Source organism: Girardinichthys multiradiatus, chromosome 21 (assembly GCF_021462225.1).
Source record: "Girardinichthys multiradiatus isolate DD_20200921_A chromosome 21, DD_fGirMul_XY1, whole genome shotgun sequence".
Lineage (NCBI taxonomy): Eukaryota > Metazoa > Chordata > Actinopteri > Cyprinodontiformes > Goodeidae > Girardinichthys > Girardinichthys multiradiatus.
Window position 1 is genome coordinate 38,393,861 of NC_061813.1, and position 16,433 is coordinate 38,410,293.

General features: G+C 43.9%; 1 protein-coding gene across 4 annotated transcripts in view; it reads right to left on the reverse strand.

Annotated features, from left to right (window-relative positions):
- Nucleotides 1–16,433, reverse strand: part of LOC124857924 (disco-interacting protein 2 homolog C-like) — a 61,867-nt gene that overhangs the window by 19,280 nt on the left and 26,154 nt on the right. For all 4 annotated transcript variants that reach the window (XM_047349517.1, XM_047349516.1, XM_047349515.1 and 1 more), the window contains 13 exons: nt 15,850–15,996; nt 15,162–15,281; nt 12,050–12,247; nt 10,864–10,955; nt 9,574–9,684; nt 8,254–8,377; nt 8,058–8,167; nt 5,054–5,156; nt 4,905–4,969; nt 4,655–4,748; nt 4,442–4,561; nt 2,930–3,044; nt 1,645–1,784 (listed from right to left, as the gene is read on the reverse strand). In XM_047349517.1, coding sequence (XP_047205473.1) covers nt 1,645–1,784; nt 2,930–3,044; nt 4,442–4,561; nt 4,655–4,748; nt 4,905–4,969; nt 5,054–5,156; nt 8,058–8,167; nt 8,254–8,377; nt 9,574–9,684; nt 10,864–10,955; nt 12,050–12,247; nt 15,162–15,281; nt 15,850–15,996 — 1,539 coding nt within the window. The remainder of the gene's footprint in view (nt 1–1,644; nt 1,785–2,929; nt 3,045–4,441; nt 4,562–4,654; nt 4,749–4,904; nt 4,970–5,053; nt 5,157–8,057; nt 8,168–8,253; nt 8,378–9,573; nt 9,685–10,863; nt 10,956–12,049; nt 12,248–15,161; nt 15,282–15,849; nt 15,997–16,433) is intronic.

The following is a 16,433-nucleotide window of genomic DNA, read 5'->3' on the forward strand; positions in this document are numbered from 1 at the left end:
GGACCAATAGCCTTTGTATATGGGGCGCACGCTCTACCTCGACACCACGCGCCGCCCCCTTAGCTCAGATTTTAAACTCATCATCATTTTCCTCTAAATTAGAAACAACCTCCATCCAAGGATGTGATGCCAGAAGTGAACACTTGGCGGCGTGATCTCAAAGCACCAGGAGCAGAATGTGTGTGTGTTGAGGCAGGTTTACATTCTGCAGGCCACAGATTACCGCCTTCTTTATGGAGAAAAGAGATCAAAGTTCAGGAACTCCAGTAGGAATTCATTTGGATTCGGTCGGAATGATCTCTCCTATGCAGCCAGAATAACACATCATGTTTCCCTGCTCGCTGCAGGCGCTCTGACCTCAGGTGTGATAATAAAATAGATACTTGTTAAAGGTAAATCAGCACAAAACAACAAACTGCATCCATCCATCCATCCACCCACCTACCTGTTGGATGGATGGATGGAAACCTGAAACGAGAAAACCTGCTAGTGAAAACATCTCTATCTTGACCAGGCTCCATTGTGCTTTAGAGGCGTCCTAATTAATGTAAGAAGTAATGTCAGCCTCTTTATTAGTTAGAACAACCTTAATGACACTGCCGTGAAATAATAATTATCTGTAGTCCTGGACAGATGACGAATGGTTTCCTAAAAGCTCTCTGAGTTACCAGTTAAAACCCAGAGAGTAAAAGCTTGCTGGGATCTCAGGTTTTATTAAAATCAGTAACACACACAGAGTCCTCCGTCCTTGGCAGAGAGACAGGCCCAGGAAAATGAACAATGATTAAGAAGAGAGGCCACACATTCATAAGTGCTTCTAACTTTAACAATTTAATGGACTTAATGGATTTCTTTGCCCTGCTGAGCATGAAACACTGAGAGCTGATAGTTTAACTCTTCACAGGCCAACTGGTGAGCTTCTGCTGCTTCAAGTATAAAAAGGTTAAATTAATCTATACAGCTCTGAATCCTAGAAAGGTTCAAGTAAAATCCAACAACATTCCCAGCCTATTTTTCTAGCATATTTTCTACACATTTCTTAAATCTAAATACCAAAACAGGGTTCCTATTCATTTTTAATCCAAATTCTACACCTTTCACTTTCACAGTTCATTTTGGGCTCATTTTTAAAGTAAAACCACAAAGGTCAATGGGAATTTACAGCAGATATTTCTACTGAGGTGAAAACCTGCAAAAAACACAGGTAGGAGACAAGGAAGGAAGGAAGTGGGTCCTGCTGAGGTAAATACAGACCTTATTCTACTGATTGTGGTTCTGATCCTTGTTTGGTCCAGCTAAATCTAATAAATATGAGAGATTCTGACCCATAACAAGCAATAAGACCTCCAGCACAATTTAATGGTTCTGGTGCATTTAAGTTCTGCTCTGTCAGCAGTCTCACTCACCCAGGACTGGAGTCTGTTGAGCAACCAGTACGTTACAGTTTTTATTGTCTTCCAACCTGCAGGAAACAACTACAGGACCTCTGAGATCTGGACTTCAGACTGAAAATAAAGATTTAGATGCAATATCTTTGTATCCAAACTGGGACCGGTTCTGGGGAACCCGAACAAAGTCAATATGAAGTAGCAGGAAACTGTTCTCTGCACTGAATTGAAGTAAAGGTGAAACCTGCGGAGTTACCTCCTGGTGTGACGGTACCGACGTCCTGGACGGTGAGCACAGACAGCCGCTCCTCCGTATCCACTCTGACGACTCCGTAGCTCAGGCCCTGCATGGACAAGATGCCACGGCCCGGAGGCTGGCTGCTGTCCTCTACCGGCCTGCACACAGAACCCACCAGAACACCTGATTCTCTGCAGGAATCGACTGACTAGATGCAGGGTGCTGGACCGAATAACAGCTGCATGAACTCTTCTGGATCTGTGCATGTTGGCAGCCAGGCAGCTGTTTTTACCATGAAACTTACAACCAGAAACTGAAATGTGTTTTCATTGGATTTTATGTGAAAGATCACACAGTAGGGGATCATTGTGAAGTAGAAGGAAAATGATACATTGTTTTAAAATTAAAAAGCTGAACAGTGTGACATACATTTTTATTCTTCCTCCTAAGTCAATGCTTTGAAGAACCACCTCCACTGCAGCGGTGAGTGTTTTGGGCCGTCTCTCTACCAGCTCCGCACATGAGATGTTTAATCATCCTTGTTTGTAAAAAAAAAAAAGCTTCAGTTCAGTCAGATCTATGCAACTGTACACTTCAGTTTTCAAGTTATGTCACAGATTCCCATTAGGATTTAGGTCTGGACTTTGACTAGGCCATTCTAACACATGAATATGCTTAGATCTAAACCATTCCACTGTAGCTCGGGCTGTATGTCTTCAGGGAGTTATGCAGGTAAAGTTTTCCACCATTTTTTACATTCAGCTTGTAAACATAAAAGTGAAATATTGGCCTCCTCTGACCATGGACCTCTTGGCTTCTTCTCTGATCAATGCTCTCCTTGCCCAGCCTGTCGGTTTAGGTGGACGTCCAGGTCTTAGTAGGTCTGCAGTTGGTCCATCCTCTCTCCGTGTTCAGATGACGGGTTGAACAGAACTCTAGGAGATGTTCAAAGCTTGGGAAAGTTTTTTCTCCACAACATTCTCCCTGACCTGACTGTCTGCTGTGTTTCTTGATCTTCATGATGCTGTTTGTTCTTTAATGTTCTCTTTTAAGAATCTCTGATTTTTATTTGAAAACAATGTATCATTTTCATTCAACTTCACAACTGTGCACAACTTTTAAGTCTTAGTTTGTGGCTCCAAGATGTGAAGGAACATCAGGTTTTGCTTGAACTTTAACAGGCTGACTGGTTACTGCAGGTTCTTCATGGAGGAACCTCTGTGTCCCTGAGGGATCTGCCTTCAGCTTTTCAGTCTGTCCTGTGGACATGTTCGAATACAGGAGGCTTGTGCAGCCTGTTTACCTCCTGATGGCGACCGTCAAGGCCTCGGGGGAGCTGGCGCAGGGACAGATGACCTCAGCTCTCAGCCCTTTGGTCTGAAATACGTTGAGGAAGGCATCGCAGGAGGAGATGGACCCTAAAACACACAGGATCAGCCACAAACGGTCAGATATGGTCCGAACGATGGTGTGTTTAAAATAAATGCATAAAAATCAAGTCTGTTGTGAAGCAGTTTAAGGTGAGATAATTTAATGACAAAATGACAAAATCCAGTTTTCTGGGGAAATTAGACATACAAGAACAAGAAGAACCACCTAAATTTAAGAAGAACCGACTTTTCTTTTTATAATTAGATCACTCCACTACCTCAGTGGTCCCAATGACGAAGAACAAGCTGTTATTAAAAGCTTTTATTGTCCAGTTTTTCAGACGCCTGGAGCTTTTTGGTCAAGCTGCTGAAACGACCAACAGGTCTGGCTGATGTAGACACAGAACATCTCTTATTTTTATATATTCTGCAGCAGAAAGTCTGCAGATTGACACCAGAACCAACCAGATGCACTGTTTTCCCTTTCATGTTTTCTTTGGAAGCTCACCAACCTTCACATCTACTGACAGCCTTACATTAAATTCATGTTTCCTCCAACAGCGTAGCAGAACACTGAAAGATGTAGAAGAACCCAAACTTTAATGTAGCTTCAGTGATTCACTGGGGAAATTAATCCAATGTTAGTTATCACTGGGACCTTAATTACCTGCTGTTAAAACTTGGTCAAACCCTGTTCTACCAACAGAACCACACGTAGTCTTCAAGGTGGGAGCAGAGAGTCTCTCCAGATAATCCTGGGTCTTCTCTGGTAATCTCCTCTCCACAGGTTTTCTCTGGGATTTAAATCTGGAGTTGTTGGAAAATGCTGATTTTGTGTCTAAACAATCATTTTGGGCTGACTTGGCCGTATGTTTTTAGCCTACTAAGATATGGGCCGATACTTTTCTGTAGCCACCTATGAAGATCAACACACACCTGGCTTACTTAAAATGACATGTTCTCCTGTCTTTTCCATGTTGGTGACACCAAACAGATGTTGGTTTAAAACTGGTTCTACAGGGGAAAACTGGGGCAGGTTTTCAGAGAGAACTAACCGATTTCAAACAATAAACTGGATGCATAAACTGTCCCTCAACATGTGTTCTCTGTTTAGTATCTGAGAAAACTTTTAAAAGTTTAAAACTTGACCTGGTTAAATAGTCCCTCTTCTTATCTGTTGCTGTTTAAGGCTGTGACCAGATTTCATGTCTGTAAAGTAAAATGTCTCATATTTAAGTAGATGTTCGTCTGCTTTTAGTTTCCTTAGTTGGCTTCCAGTTTATTTAGACACCAAAACCTTTATTAAACCAAATGTTGGACACATCCTGTTCTAAGACCCAGTTTCCTGTCACCCCCAGAGAGTTCCTCACTTCCCTGATATCTTCTACCTGAAGCCACCTGAGCAGGTATAAGAGCTGGGCTCTCATCGCTAAGCGGGACCTTACAGGGATTGGATCCGTCGGCCACCAGCAGCATCCGCAGCGAGCTCAGGTTGATGTCCTTCTGGTCTTTGTGGGCCACCAGAGCCCAGTGCATGTCTCTGGACTTCACGCAGGCAACCTTGGCTGCAGGTGGAAACACACGGAGGGAATTAGTGTTTAATCTGTTTGAGAGGCAGGCGAACTGAGCGGAGTGATGGGTGGGTGTCTGAGTCTGACCTTTGTACTGGCAGACTTTCTGGATCCACGACAGAGGGTTGACCTTCATCAGGGAGTACGGCACGCTGATCACGTGCATCATGTTCATCACGCTCTGCAAACACACACATTCACACCATGTTCTACATTCAAGTCTCTATCTGTGGTTATTTTGCAGCTTAAATGTAGGCTTAGCATCTATAATGAGCCTGAAGGCGACACAAAGATAAAAACTTCTGATGTTTGATCTGGAAGCCGCGGGCGATCTCACCGTCAGGATGCCGTGCCACAATCCCACGTCCTTCTTAAAGTCCAAGACGTTCACTATGGTTTCAGCTAAATTAGAGGAGGAGAAATGTGTTAAATATCTTCATCGGAGCATGGCTAAACTGCTGCGTGTGTGCCAGTGTGTGAGGGTACCCTCGGTGTAGCTGCAGGACTGGGTGAGAGCCTGACAGTGCGTTAACAGAGCGATCCTCGTGATCGTGACTCCCAGCACGCTGCCGTCCTTACAGGTTTTATACTGACAGGGAAACAACAGATGGATCAGCGCAATCAGACGACAGGGAAGCTTTCAGCAGGTCTTAATCAGTGAATCTGTACACAAACGTCCTGTTTTAACAAGAGTTCAAGATTCCTTTTACTTTATATCAAACTAAATAAACATAATACTAGAAACTCTGAAACATCAGGAAAGTCCGGCTGCTCTGCTTCGTTTTAGACTCAATGGAAATGAAAAGTAAGACTCGGCTCTCAGTCTCTCGTCATGATTAAATTATCTCGTTATCCCAATAATTAGCCGGCTGGAGAACGTCTTTTTTAATTTTAATAACCTCTGAGTCAGACAGGTGATGCATGGATGCAGTCAGTTTTTTATTAACAGCTTAACAAATATTAACGTAATGAAAGAAACTATCAGTTTTAATGAAGCCAAATGTTGGACAGACTGTGACGACTTTACAGCACAGAAACCTTCTGAGGTTTGAACTGGAGGACAAAAAACAACCTTTACACTTTGACCTATAACTTTCAGATCTCTACTAAAAGCTGAAGATGAAGAGGGACTGTATTAGTGAGCGTCACTGGGTCCAAGCATGCATCCAGATCAACAGAACAGTGACTTTATGGCCGAGCCAGACTCCAGAACTAAACCTCAAGTAGAGACGGTGGACTCAACTGAAGAACATCTGGAAGATCAGCTGGAGTAAATATGACCAAGTCGATGTGTGAAAATCCTAAATGCTAAAATTAAATCAAAATGTGCTTCAATGAAGTATTAGTTCATGCAGGCAGATTATTGCTGCTTATTTGACCATTTCTTCCTCACTAGATCTTCACTGACTGTGGAAACGTCCCTCTGGACCTCAAGCAGCTGGGATCCTCTGCCTCTCAACTCTTCCTCCAGGCTCTGGGGACATTTCTGACACTGTGTCTGGTGTGGTCTTACTCAAGGACTGTGACAGTTGTAGCCCATGTCCCCCATACGTCTCTGTGTGGTGGCTCTTGAAGCTCTCATCCTATTGAATGGGCTTTGATTCCCAATTCTCTCAAGGTTGTACATATCCCTGTGGTTTGTGTACCTTTTTCTACCACAGGTTTTCCTTCCACTCAACTTTCCATTAATATGCATGGATATACAGGTCCTTCTCAAAATATTAGCATATTGTGATGAAGTTCATTATTTTCCATAATGTCATGATGAAAATTTAACATTCATATATTTTAGATTCATTGCACACTAACTGAAATATTTCAGGTCTTTTATTGTCTTAATACGGATGATTTTGGCATACAGCTCATGAAAACCCAAAATTCCTATCTCACAAAATTAGCATATCATTAAAAGGGTCTCTAAACGAGCTATGAACCTAATCATCTGAATCAACGAGTTAACTCTAAACACCTGCAAAAGATTCCTGAGGCCTTTAAAACTCCCAGCCTGGTTCATCACTCAAAACCCCAATCATGGGTAAGACTGCCGACCTGACTGCTGTCCAGAAGGCCACTATTGACACCCTCAAGCAAGAGGGTTAGACACAGAAAGAAATTTCTGAACGAATAGGCTGTTCCCAGAGTGCTGTATCAAGGCACCTCAGTGGGAAGTCTGTGGGAAGGAAAAAGTGTGGCAGAAAACGCTGCACAACGAGAAGAGGTGACCGGACCCTGAGGAAGATTGTGGAGAAGGGCCGATTCCAGACCTTGGGGGACCTGCGGAAGCAGTGGACTGAGTCTGGAGTAGAAACATCCAGAGCCACCGTGCACAGGCGTGTGCAGGAAATGGGCTACAGGTGCCGCATTCCCCAGGTCAAGCCACTTTTGAACCAGAAACAGCGGCAGAAGCGCCTGACCTGGGCTACAGAGAAGCAGCACTGGACTGTTGCTCAGTGGTCCAAAGTACTTTTTTCGGATGAAAGCAAATTCTGCATGTTATTCGGAAATCAAGGTGCCAGAGTCTGGAGGAAGACTGGGGAGAAGGAAATGCCAAAATGCCAGAAGTCCAGTGTCAAGTACCCACAGTCAGTGATGGTCTGGGGTGCCGTGTCAGCTGCTGGTGTTGGTCCACTGTGTTTTATCAAGGGCAGGGTCAATGCAGCTAGCTATCAGGAGATTTTGGAGCACTTCATGCTTCCATCTGTTGAAAAGCTTTATGGAGATGAAGATTTCATTTTTCAGCACGACCTGGCACCTGCTCACAGTGCCAAAACCACTGGTAAATGGTTTACTGACCATGGTATCACTGTGCTCAATTGGCCTGCCAACTCTCCTGACCTGAACCCCATAGAGAATCTGTGGGATATTGTGAAGAGAACGTTGAGAGACTCAAGACCCAACACTCTGGATGAGCTAAAGGCCGCTATCGAAGCATCCTGGGCCTCCATAAGACCTCAGCAGTGCCACAGGCTGATTGCCTCCATGCCACGCCACATTGAAGCAGTCATTTCTGCCAAAGGATTCCCGACCAAGTATTGAGTGCATAACTGTACATGATTATTTGAAGGTTGACGTTTTTTGAATTAAAAACACTTTTCTTTTATTGGTCGGATGAAATATGCTAATTTTGTGAGATAGGAATTTTGGGTTTTCATGAGCTGTATGCCAAAATCATCCGTATTAAGACAATAAAAGACCTGAAATATTTCAGTTAGTGTGCAATGAATCTAAAATATATGAATGTTAAATTTTCATCATGACATTATGGAAAATAATGAACTTTATCACAATATGCTAATATTTTGAGAAGGACCTGTAGTAATCTGTGAACAGTCAGCTTCTTCAGCAATGACCTTTTGTGGCTTCCCCTCCCACCTACTGTATGAATAATACAGGTAAGCAAACAACCTGGCGGTGGCCGTTGTGTCAAACAGATTTAGGATGAGCTGCTGATGTGTTGACAGAGTCTCACCGTGTTTGTCTGTAAGCTCACCTCTATGTAAGCAGTGTCATTGTTTGCATCTTTGATGTGGGGGAACCAGTCTCTGGGAGGCTTGGAGAGGTGCTTCGACTCCGTGACAAACCACAGCAGCTTGGGCCATCCTGCAGGAGGCGTTGGAGACGGAGGGTGAAAATGTAAATTCCTGCTGGACTCACAGTTAGCCATGATTAAAGATCTGAACTCTGACCTTTAAACTGTGGGATCTCGCCTGTTGCGCTCTTTGGAAGACCCTTATGGCAGGCATCGCTGGTCAGCGCCACGGTAACGCCACAGCTGCCCAATAAAAACCCAATCTGCTGGCTGCCGGCATCCTATTGGACAGCGGGAAGCAGGAAACCAGAGTTGACATTTAAGGCATATATTTCCTTTTGAGGTAATGGGTTTGATTACTTTTAGAGATGCACAGATGAATCAGTCAGAGATCAGAACCAGCCAAATGTACTGTACTGAAAAATCAGCAAGCGTAAAAACTGAAATCTCCCGCCGTTTTCAGTGTGTAAACACATCAACCATCAGCCTGCATCTAATTTTTAGTTAAAGGTTAGGGATCAATTCAGGAATAATCTTGTTATTCCTTTTTTCTGTTGGATTTAAATCTCCCTCCTGCATCAAAAGGCCTCTTTGTTTTAGAGCCCTTAGAATAAAAAGTCTGAATCAATCAAAACTGGACTTATCAGATCGGACCTCAAAGAAAACCAGGGAAAGCCTGATCTGTGCATCACTAATTTTTACTAAAGTTTGTAAATAAAGGAGAATAAAGGTGATGCTCGCTGCACAGCTGCAACATGCAGTTTATGGAAAATCCTGCAGCAGAAACGCAGGCTGCTGGTGAGGTGGACAGAGTGCAGTAAGACATTTTCTTACTGCAGCAAGTAATAAGAGTGTAACCATGCCAACCCTGACAGGCAGCAACGTCTCAGTTTGGCACACAGATTGAAGCAGAGAGACTCGGTGTGTGAAACACAGCTGGCAGCTGGAAACCTCAGAAAAGCAGCAGAGCGTTTATTTTTCTACCTATAAGCTCCTGTTAGACAAACAACAGACGTCAGACAGGTTCAGTCTCCAGAGGCAAACTAAATGACACCATTTTATTCTGTGATGGCCGAACAGCAGGGGGCCTCGTGTGTCAGACACATGTGTTTATCCCCGCTGCTCCCTGTTCAGACCGGATTAACTTCGCAGGAATGCTTGTTGCCAACAAACAGCTAAGACTGAAGATCCAAAACAGTTTTTCCCAACATCACTAAAACGTCCACAAAAACAGGACTGAAATAAAAGACAGCAGGTGGCGGGAGGTGAAAAACTGACAGGGACGAAGCAGAGAAGATCAAAATCAAACATCAACGCTGTAAAGGATCACATCACCTGAGCTCCTGCAGGGAAACGAGTCCTGGGGGACTCAATTAAAGCTAAATAAGGTGTTCAAAGAGCGAGGAAGAACACAGAGTGTGTCTGATTGGCTGTGCAGCTCCACCAGGTGTCAGACAGCAGCTTTCTGTAGACTTACTTTGCGACTAAGCGGCACCTCTATAGGAACAGGAACCACCTCAGCCAGCAGACAGCCATAGAAAGCCACCATGAAGGCCACCGGATCATTGTTAGGAAACACCAACGCCACCTACAGGTGAAAGAGAGAACATTAGAGTTCAGAGGGTGTCATTTTAAAATCGGGTGTGGCAACAGAGCATTTTTAAAGCAGCAAACTTTAAGATTCTGATGAATATTTACTGATATTTCTTGTGTTTGATCTCCTACTGGCCAAGGAGAGCATTAAGCAGAGTTGCAGCTAAGAGGACCATGTTAACTCTGGAGGAGCTGCAGAGAAGCTTAAGTGGAATCTGTTGACAAAACAACTATTAGTTGTGCGCACCATAAATGTAGCCTTCATGGAGGACAAGCAAGAAGAAAGCCTTTGTTGAAAGAAAGCCATAAGAAGTCTTGCTTGTAGTTTGATCCAAGCCATGAAGGAGACACAGCAAACATGTGGAACAAGAGGTTCTGGTCGGATGGGACCAAATCAGAACTTTATGGCCACGAAGCACAAAGTTATGTGAGAAGATAACTAACATCCTGAACAAAGCATGCCTGTGGTGAAACATGGTGGTGGTAGCATTATGCTGTGGGAAAGAATTTCTTCAGCAGGGACAGTGAAACTGGTCAGTGTTGATGGGAAGAAGGATGGAGGACCAGGACACTAAACATACAGCCAGAGCTGCAGTGGAGTGGATTAAATCAAAAACAAAACATATTCATGTATTAGAATGGCCTAGTCAAAGTCCAGAAATACATCATATTGAAAATCTGTGGCGAAACTTGGAAACGTATTTTCCCATTCAGCCGGACTAAAATACTGAAATACTGAAAAATGTCTGCCACACTTTTCAGATTTTTATCTGCAGAAGATTTTAAAAGCCGTGCTTCATTTTTATTCCACTTCACATTTCTGCACACAAAAAAATCCCAAAAATAAAGTCTATGGCTTTTAGACTCTATAACCAGAGTGTTTTGAGCTCAGCAGTTTGACTTAGCATAAAAAGGTCCCCAATCAGTTTTACCCAGATTTAACATATCAGATCAAAGGTCACCATTTCCTGCTCCAAGTCTTCTCTGAGCCCAGCTTTATTTTTCACTGATGCTGTTTGTTTAGGAGCAAAACACACAGTCAGATATGGGATGTTTATTGGATTTTAGGTTTATTTGAAGGAAGTCAATAACTAATAACTGCTTACAAGCGACAGGAAACAGAGACAGAAAGTAAAACATCTGAGGGGGTCGAGGGTGGGAGAGAGTGACTCACCCGATCGCCTGGTCGCACCATGGGCTCCTGCTTGCTGCCCAGTTTGTGGAGGATGTTGTAGGCCAGCTTGATGCTACGAGACCAGAGCTTCCCTGTAGGGAACAGCACATGAAATATGAGCGGAAACAGGTCCACAGGAAGTGAGAGTGGGTGTCTTTGTGCTCCACTTTGTAAAGAAACTTAAAGGCGGTGGGAGGGCGGCATCATTGATGAACTGGGGAATCTATAGATGACACATGAAAGCTTCATATATTTCTGCTCTGCTGAAAGAGCAGCTTCTAGACTGCCTCCAAGGACCTGCTAAACACAGCGGACAACTGCAGTTTGTTTCCATCAACATTTCAGCTCAATATGATGGACAGCCATGGAGAAAAATAAGTACAACTGCTTCTTTTACGATTTGGATGGAAGGTCGCAGTGGAGAGCTGCTGATTAAATGCTCTTGATTAACTCATCATCAAGTGCAACCAGCCATGGTTGATGCCCATCGATACGGGACGTGTTATAAGGCCATCTTCTACAGGCAGAAAGATTATTAACATGTTAAAAAGTTCATGAGAGGAAGACCTTTAGACAAATTAAATATGTCTGGCCATGATGCAAAGCACCATGTCTTGAGAAAACCAAACGCTGCCTACCAACTCATAAGCACGGTGGTGGAGAGGTGATGATTAGGTTCACCTTGCAATCATTGAGCCGAACATGAACTCCTCTGTGCTCTACAGTAAACTGTGTTTGAAAACATACAGGTGTGTTAATTTAATGCTACAGCGGAAAGACAAGAGCCATGGTCCTAAAGAAGAAACTGTTGGTGCCAGCAGTCTGAGAAGGGTTCTAAGCCCACTTTCAAAGTACCTGAGGTCCAACGTTACACACAGATATACAACATTTCAAACAGATGTGTGTTTTCCCAGGGTTACCTCCTAGGTTCTCCTCTGGACCCACTTCCTGGATGCGCTGCTCCAGCCTCCTTGAGGAATGACCTCACAGACAACTTAATTTCACGACCAGCAGCCTTAACCTCCGACCCCTAGAAACCTCAAAGCTTTAACCAGACCGCCCTCCAACGCTCCCTCATCTGCTCCATTCTGTGACCCAGCACGCCTTTCCACTTCGGCTCCATATTTGTTTAATAAATAACAAGTGTGAAACAGGAAACCCACAGGTAATGAATCTGTGTGTTTACCGTATGTGAGCACGTAGAGGGGCTTCCCTGCCGTGTCCAGGCTGGTGAGACAGGGGGCTTTGGGGGAGATGGTCCCCCAGCGTTGGAGCGCCGCCTCCAGGGAGAGAGGCCAGTTTGTGACCACACCCAGCGGCTCCCCCCTCACCGGCATCATCTCCGCCCCCTCTGGCCGAGGCTGGTTGGGGTCCGGCTGCTGGACTGGAAAAGAGAAAAGCCAACAGCTCATAAACTTTTAGTGTTCATGGTTGGTTTGCTGCGGTTTGGCTGTGAAAACACAACACGGAGGCACTTATCCAAAGTAATGAGGTAAAGCTGCTGTCACACGCTGTACCTGTTTCCAACACACGACTACAGGAGGAATTCATTCATATTATTGCTTGAGTCCATGCTGAGATCAGGAAGGAAACCGTCGGTGAAGCTGAGGTGTTAACAGGACCTGTGGTCAGGTTCCAACCACAGACTGAATTTACTTTACTGGGATTTTAAGTGACAGAAAAACACAAAGTAATGCATCATTTTGAAGTAAAAAAAGAAATAACTACATGGCTTTCAAAGTAAACCAGTTGATAATCTTGAAAAGTATGGTGTGCATTGTTTTCAACCCCCTGAGTCCACTTTGTGGACCACATGTCTCTGCAGCTGCTGATGGTGTTTTAGGGTTTGTCTCCGCCAGCTTTGTACATGCAGAGACGGACATTTCTGCTCAACTTTGCAAAACAGCTCAAGATCAGTAAGACTGTGAACATCAAAGTCTTGTCATAGATGCTCTGTTTTAGGTTTGTACTTTGACTAGACCATTTTTTACACATGAATCTGCTTTGATCTAAACCCCCCATCATATTTTCGGGTGTATGTTTAGGGTGGAGGTTCATCTTCCTGCACGACAGTCTGCAGTCTTCTGGAGCCTCTCACAGGTTTTCTTCCAGGATTGTCCTGGATTTATCTCCATCCATCTCCCCATCAGCTCTGAACCGCCTTCCTGTCCCTGCTGGAGAAAAGCATCCCCACAGCATGATGCTACCTCCACCGTGTTGCTCTGTAGAGAGGTGTTCAGGATGATGTGCAGTGCACTTTAGAAGTACCCTAAGTTCAATCTGGGTCTCTTTTTTTATTTAAGGGGATCAGAGTAACGGGGGGTAATATAGGATACATCTTTCTGATTTTATCAAAACGTTGAAAACTATTTATCATCCTTTCATGTCACATTTGTGGACTGTTACATAAAATCCCAGTAAAAATGCACGGACATGTTGTTTCGACGTGACGTGTGGAAAGGCTTAAGGCACTTTTTGCCACATGGGCCAAAATATAAAACAAAAATCAGCAACATTTTAGTAAATCTATTGAGATCCAAAATATAAAAAGGGCCTTATTAAAAGAACTGCACATAGTTTTAAAAATTATTTGGGTGATCGACTGACTTTCTCTCTCCAAATGTCATAAATCAATTAAATGCAGGTTTGGGTGAACCCGGTTCTGATCTAGAGTAAAGGTTGCTGGACATTTGTGGTTCTATTTACAAAGAAATTAAAATGAAAGCAAAAATCAGGATTATTCATAAAAGAATATGTTGTGTTGGTCCCAACATTTTCAATATGTCACTAAAAATTAAAAACCACCATCAGATACCTTTACTGGGGCAGCAAATATGTACAATTCTTGAATTGCAGTCGGGGGCCACAGAAAATCAGTCCAAGGGCCGAAAATAGCCCCTGGGCCACACTTTAGACACCCCTGGTTTATTACTTCTGTAAAGCTCAACATTCATGTGTTTTGTGCTGTCTCAATACAAGATATTTAGATCTTTGTAAAATGCCTCCAACATATAAGATCTCTTGAATAAACGGGTTACAGACCAAGGAAAGAACAGGCAGAAGGACAGATGGTGAAATCTGAGCAAACTGAGTGCCACAAATCAAAGGTCATCATTGTCTACAAAGTCCTGTAAACATTGGTTCTCTATCTAATGCTTTCTGAACTTCTCAGCCTGTGAAGAGATGCCTTTTCAGTGTAGCTCTTCAGATGGAAACCATTATTTAACACAAACCAAACTGTAAATTCACCTGGAGTATAAAAACATAAGGGGCAGTGCTAAGCATGACGCTTTGCTGCCACTATCTGTCTAATCTGTCAGAAGGAACTTCTCCGTCTGAACCTCAGCAGCTACTGAAACCTCCTGCTCTGGATCCATCTGCTGACTTCAGGCTTGGAGGAACAACATCAACCATCATCAGTCCTCAGCTGCAGAGCAAAGATGGAGAACAAACTGCAACAGTCTCTCCGTCACAAGAGAAGAGAAGAGTCTGTGAAGGAAACTTTATTCTGTTTGTTGAGACTCTTTCTTGCCAACATATCTGGTGACCTACAGGGTTCACATTCACAAGCCCTCTGACACCCGGTGGATGGATTTCATCTTCATTTTAAAATATAAAACACTAAAGTTCACTATTAATTCATGGCACATATTTCAACTGTGTGAAGGAAGGATTAAAGGGCACAAGGAAGAAAGGATGGAGGACACAGGAGAGGAGGGAGGGTAGACATAAGGGAGTAAGGATGGAGACAATGAAGTACACAAGAAAGGAAATGAAACAAAGACACAAGCAAGGAAAGGAAAAAGGGGTGTATGAGGAAAAAAGGAAGGAAGGAGAGACACAAGGAAGGAGAGAAGGACTAAAGGACTTATGCACACAGGAAGGAAAAACTGAGGGACACAAGGGCACAAAAAAGAAAGAAGGAGGGAAACACGGGAAGAGAGGAAGGAAGGAAACTTTTTAAATTTAGCATTGATCTGTGGATGTTCCAGCCTCCAGTCGTGACTGAAAGAAAGCCTTCCTAGATCATCAACTCCAGTCAACTTCAAGTTCTAAGAAGACCAGAATGGGCCGACATTGTTAGGTTGTGGTACAGGAGTCAATAACCAGCAGGTCAGAGAGAATCACAGAAGTTATGAAAAAGAAGAACAGTCAACACTGAAAAAATGAGTTAAATTGGAACTTTTTTTTGGTAACCACCGGTTTGGTGTCACTGCCAAATCGTTCGGTCCTGTAATTTCTGAATCTCAGTGAGGACCAACAGACAATGTGATGCAGATATGAAGACGGTTTCTAACCCTCTAGTAGCTCATCAAAGTCATCGACGAAGAACTCGCGTAGCGGCGGTCGGCGGGGCTGCTTCAGCGTGTTAACAAGCTGCTGGATCTTAGCCGACACTCGACTGCTGACTGGAACACCTGGAGAAATCCCAGCAGAAAGAACAGGCCTGAGAACGTCTGTGAAAATGAGAATCCCTTCAGTAAAAACACTGACCAACCTGTAGAGCAGAGGCCAGCACGTTTAGCCTAAAATGAGATTAGGAGATTCAAGACAGGCTTTTAAAACGGACGGACAATTTCATCTGCTGGCTGAATGCTGCTAACAAGGTTCATCAGGCTTCATGTCCAACTGTTCCACATGAAACTCACGTTCATCAGATATTTCAACTAAGGTCTGAGTTTAAATGCCAAACCTACAACCACTACAGGAAATGAAGGAAGCAAGGGAAGGAAACAAGAAGGAATGACTGAACCTGTGGTCCATTTAGCCTGGTTCTGAACAGGTCTCAGCTGCATGAATGTGTCTCTGTGTGATTGTGAAGATGACTACAGAAGAACATAAGGTGCTCAGTCAGCTCATCCAGGGGCCTGACGTATTCAGAAACTGTGTAACTGGCCCGTTCTTTAAGGTTCTGCTCCCATCTGGGCCAACCTCCTGATTAAACAGGTTGTCTATCCTGCACTTCAAACAGGCTGCGACTCTCACCGTCGCCCGTCTCCATGCGCTCCGCGTTGCCGTACTTCTGCGTGCTCCTGGCGATCGTTCCCATGTTGGACATGTGGTGGCGCTCGGTGTGGGAGTGGGACGAGTCCGACGAGTATCCCGTCACGTCCGGAGGCGCCGAGTGGTTCTCTGGAGGAGGACAGAGAGGGGAACAGATGGAGAAAGAGCAAACAGCCAGTGGTGATTCATTGTTTCTGCCTCTCCAGTGCCATGTCCTGTTGTCCTTACACTCAGTTAGACGCGTTTGATGGTCACTTTGTTTTAGGGTCACATCCCTGACATGCTCAGCAGTCAGCGAGGTCACCGCTGTTTAATGAAGCCTGACTCAGCATCTTCTTCACGTAAATACTGATAGAACAAGTCACCATACAGTATTCCTGTTTCACTTATAAAGAAACTGATAACTATGATGTATTATCATATCATAAACTCAGGCCTATGCGAAAGTAAACAAATAAAACAAACCAAATCTAGGCCGTTTCCGTGATCTTCATCAAAGTTCTGATCTAAAGAAAACATGTAAGGTTAACTGCTAACAGATGCTCATTTATTCCCTCTGGAGACTC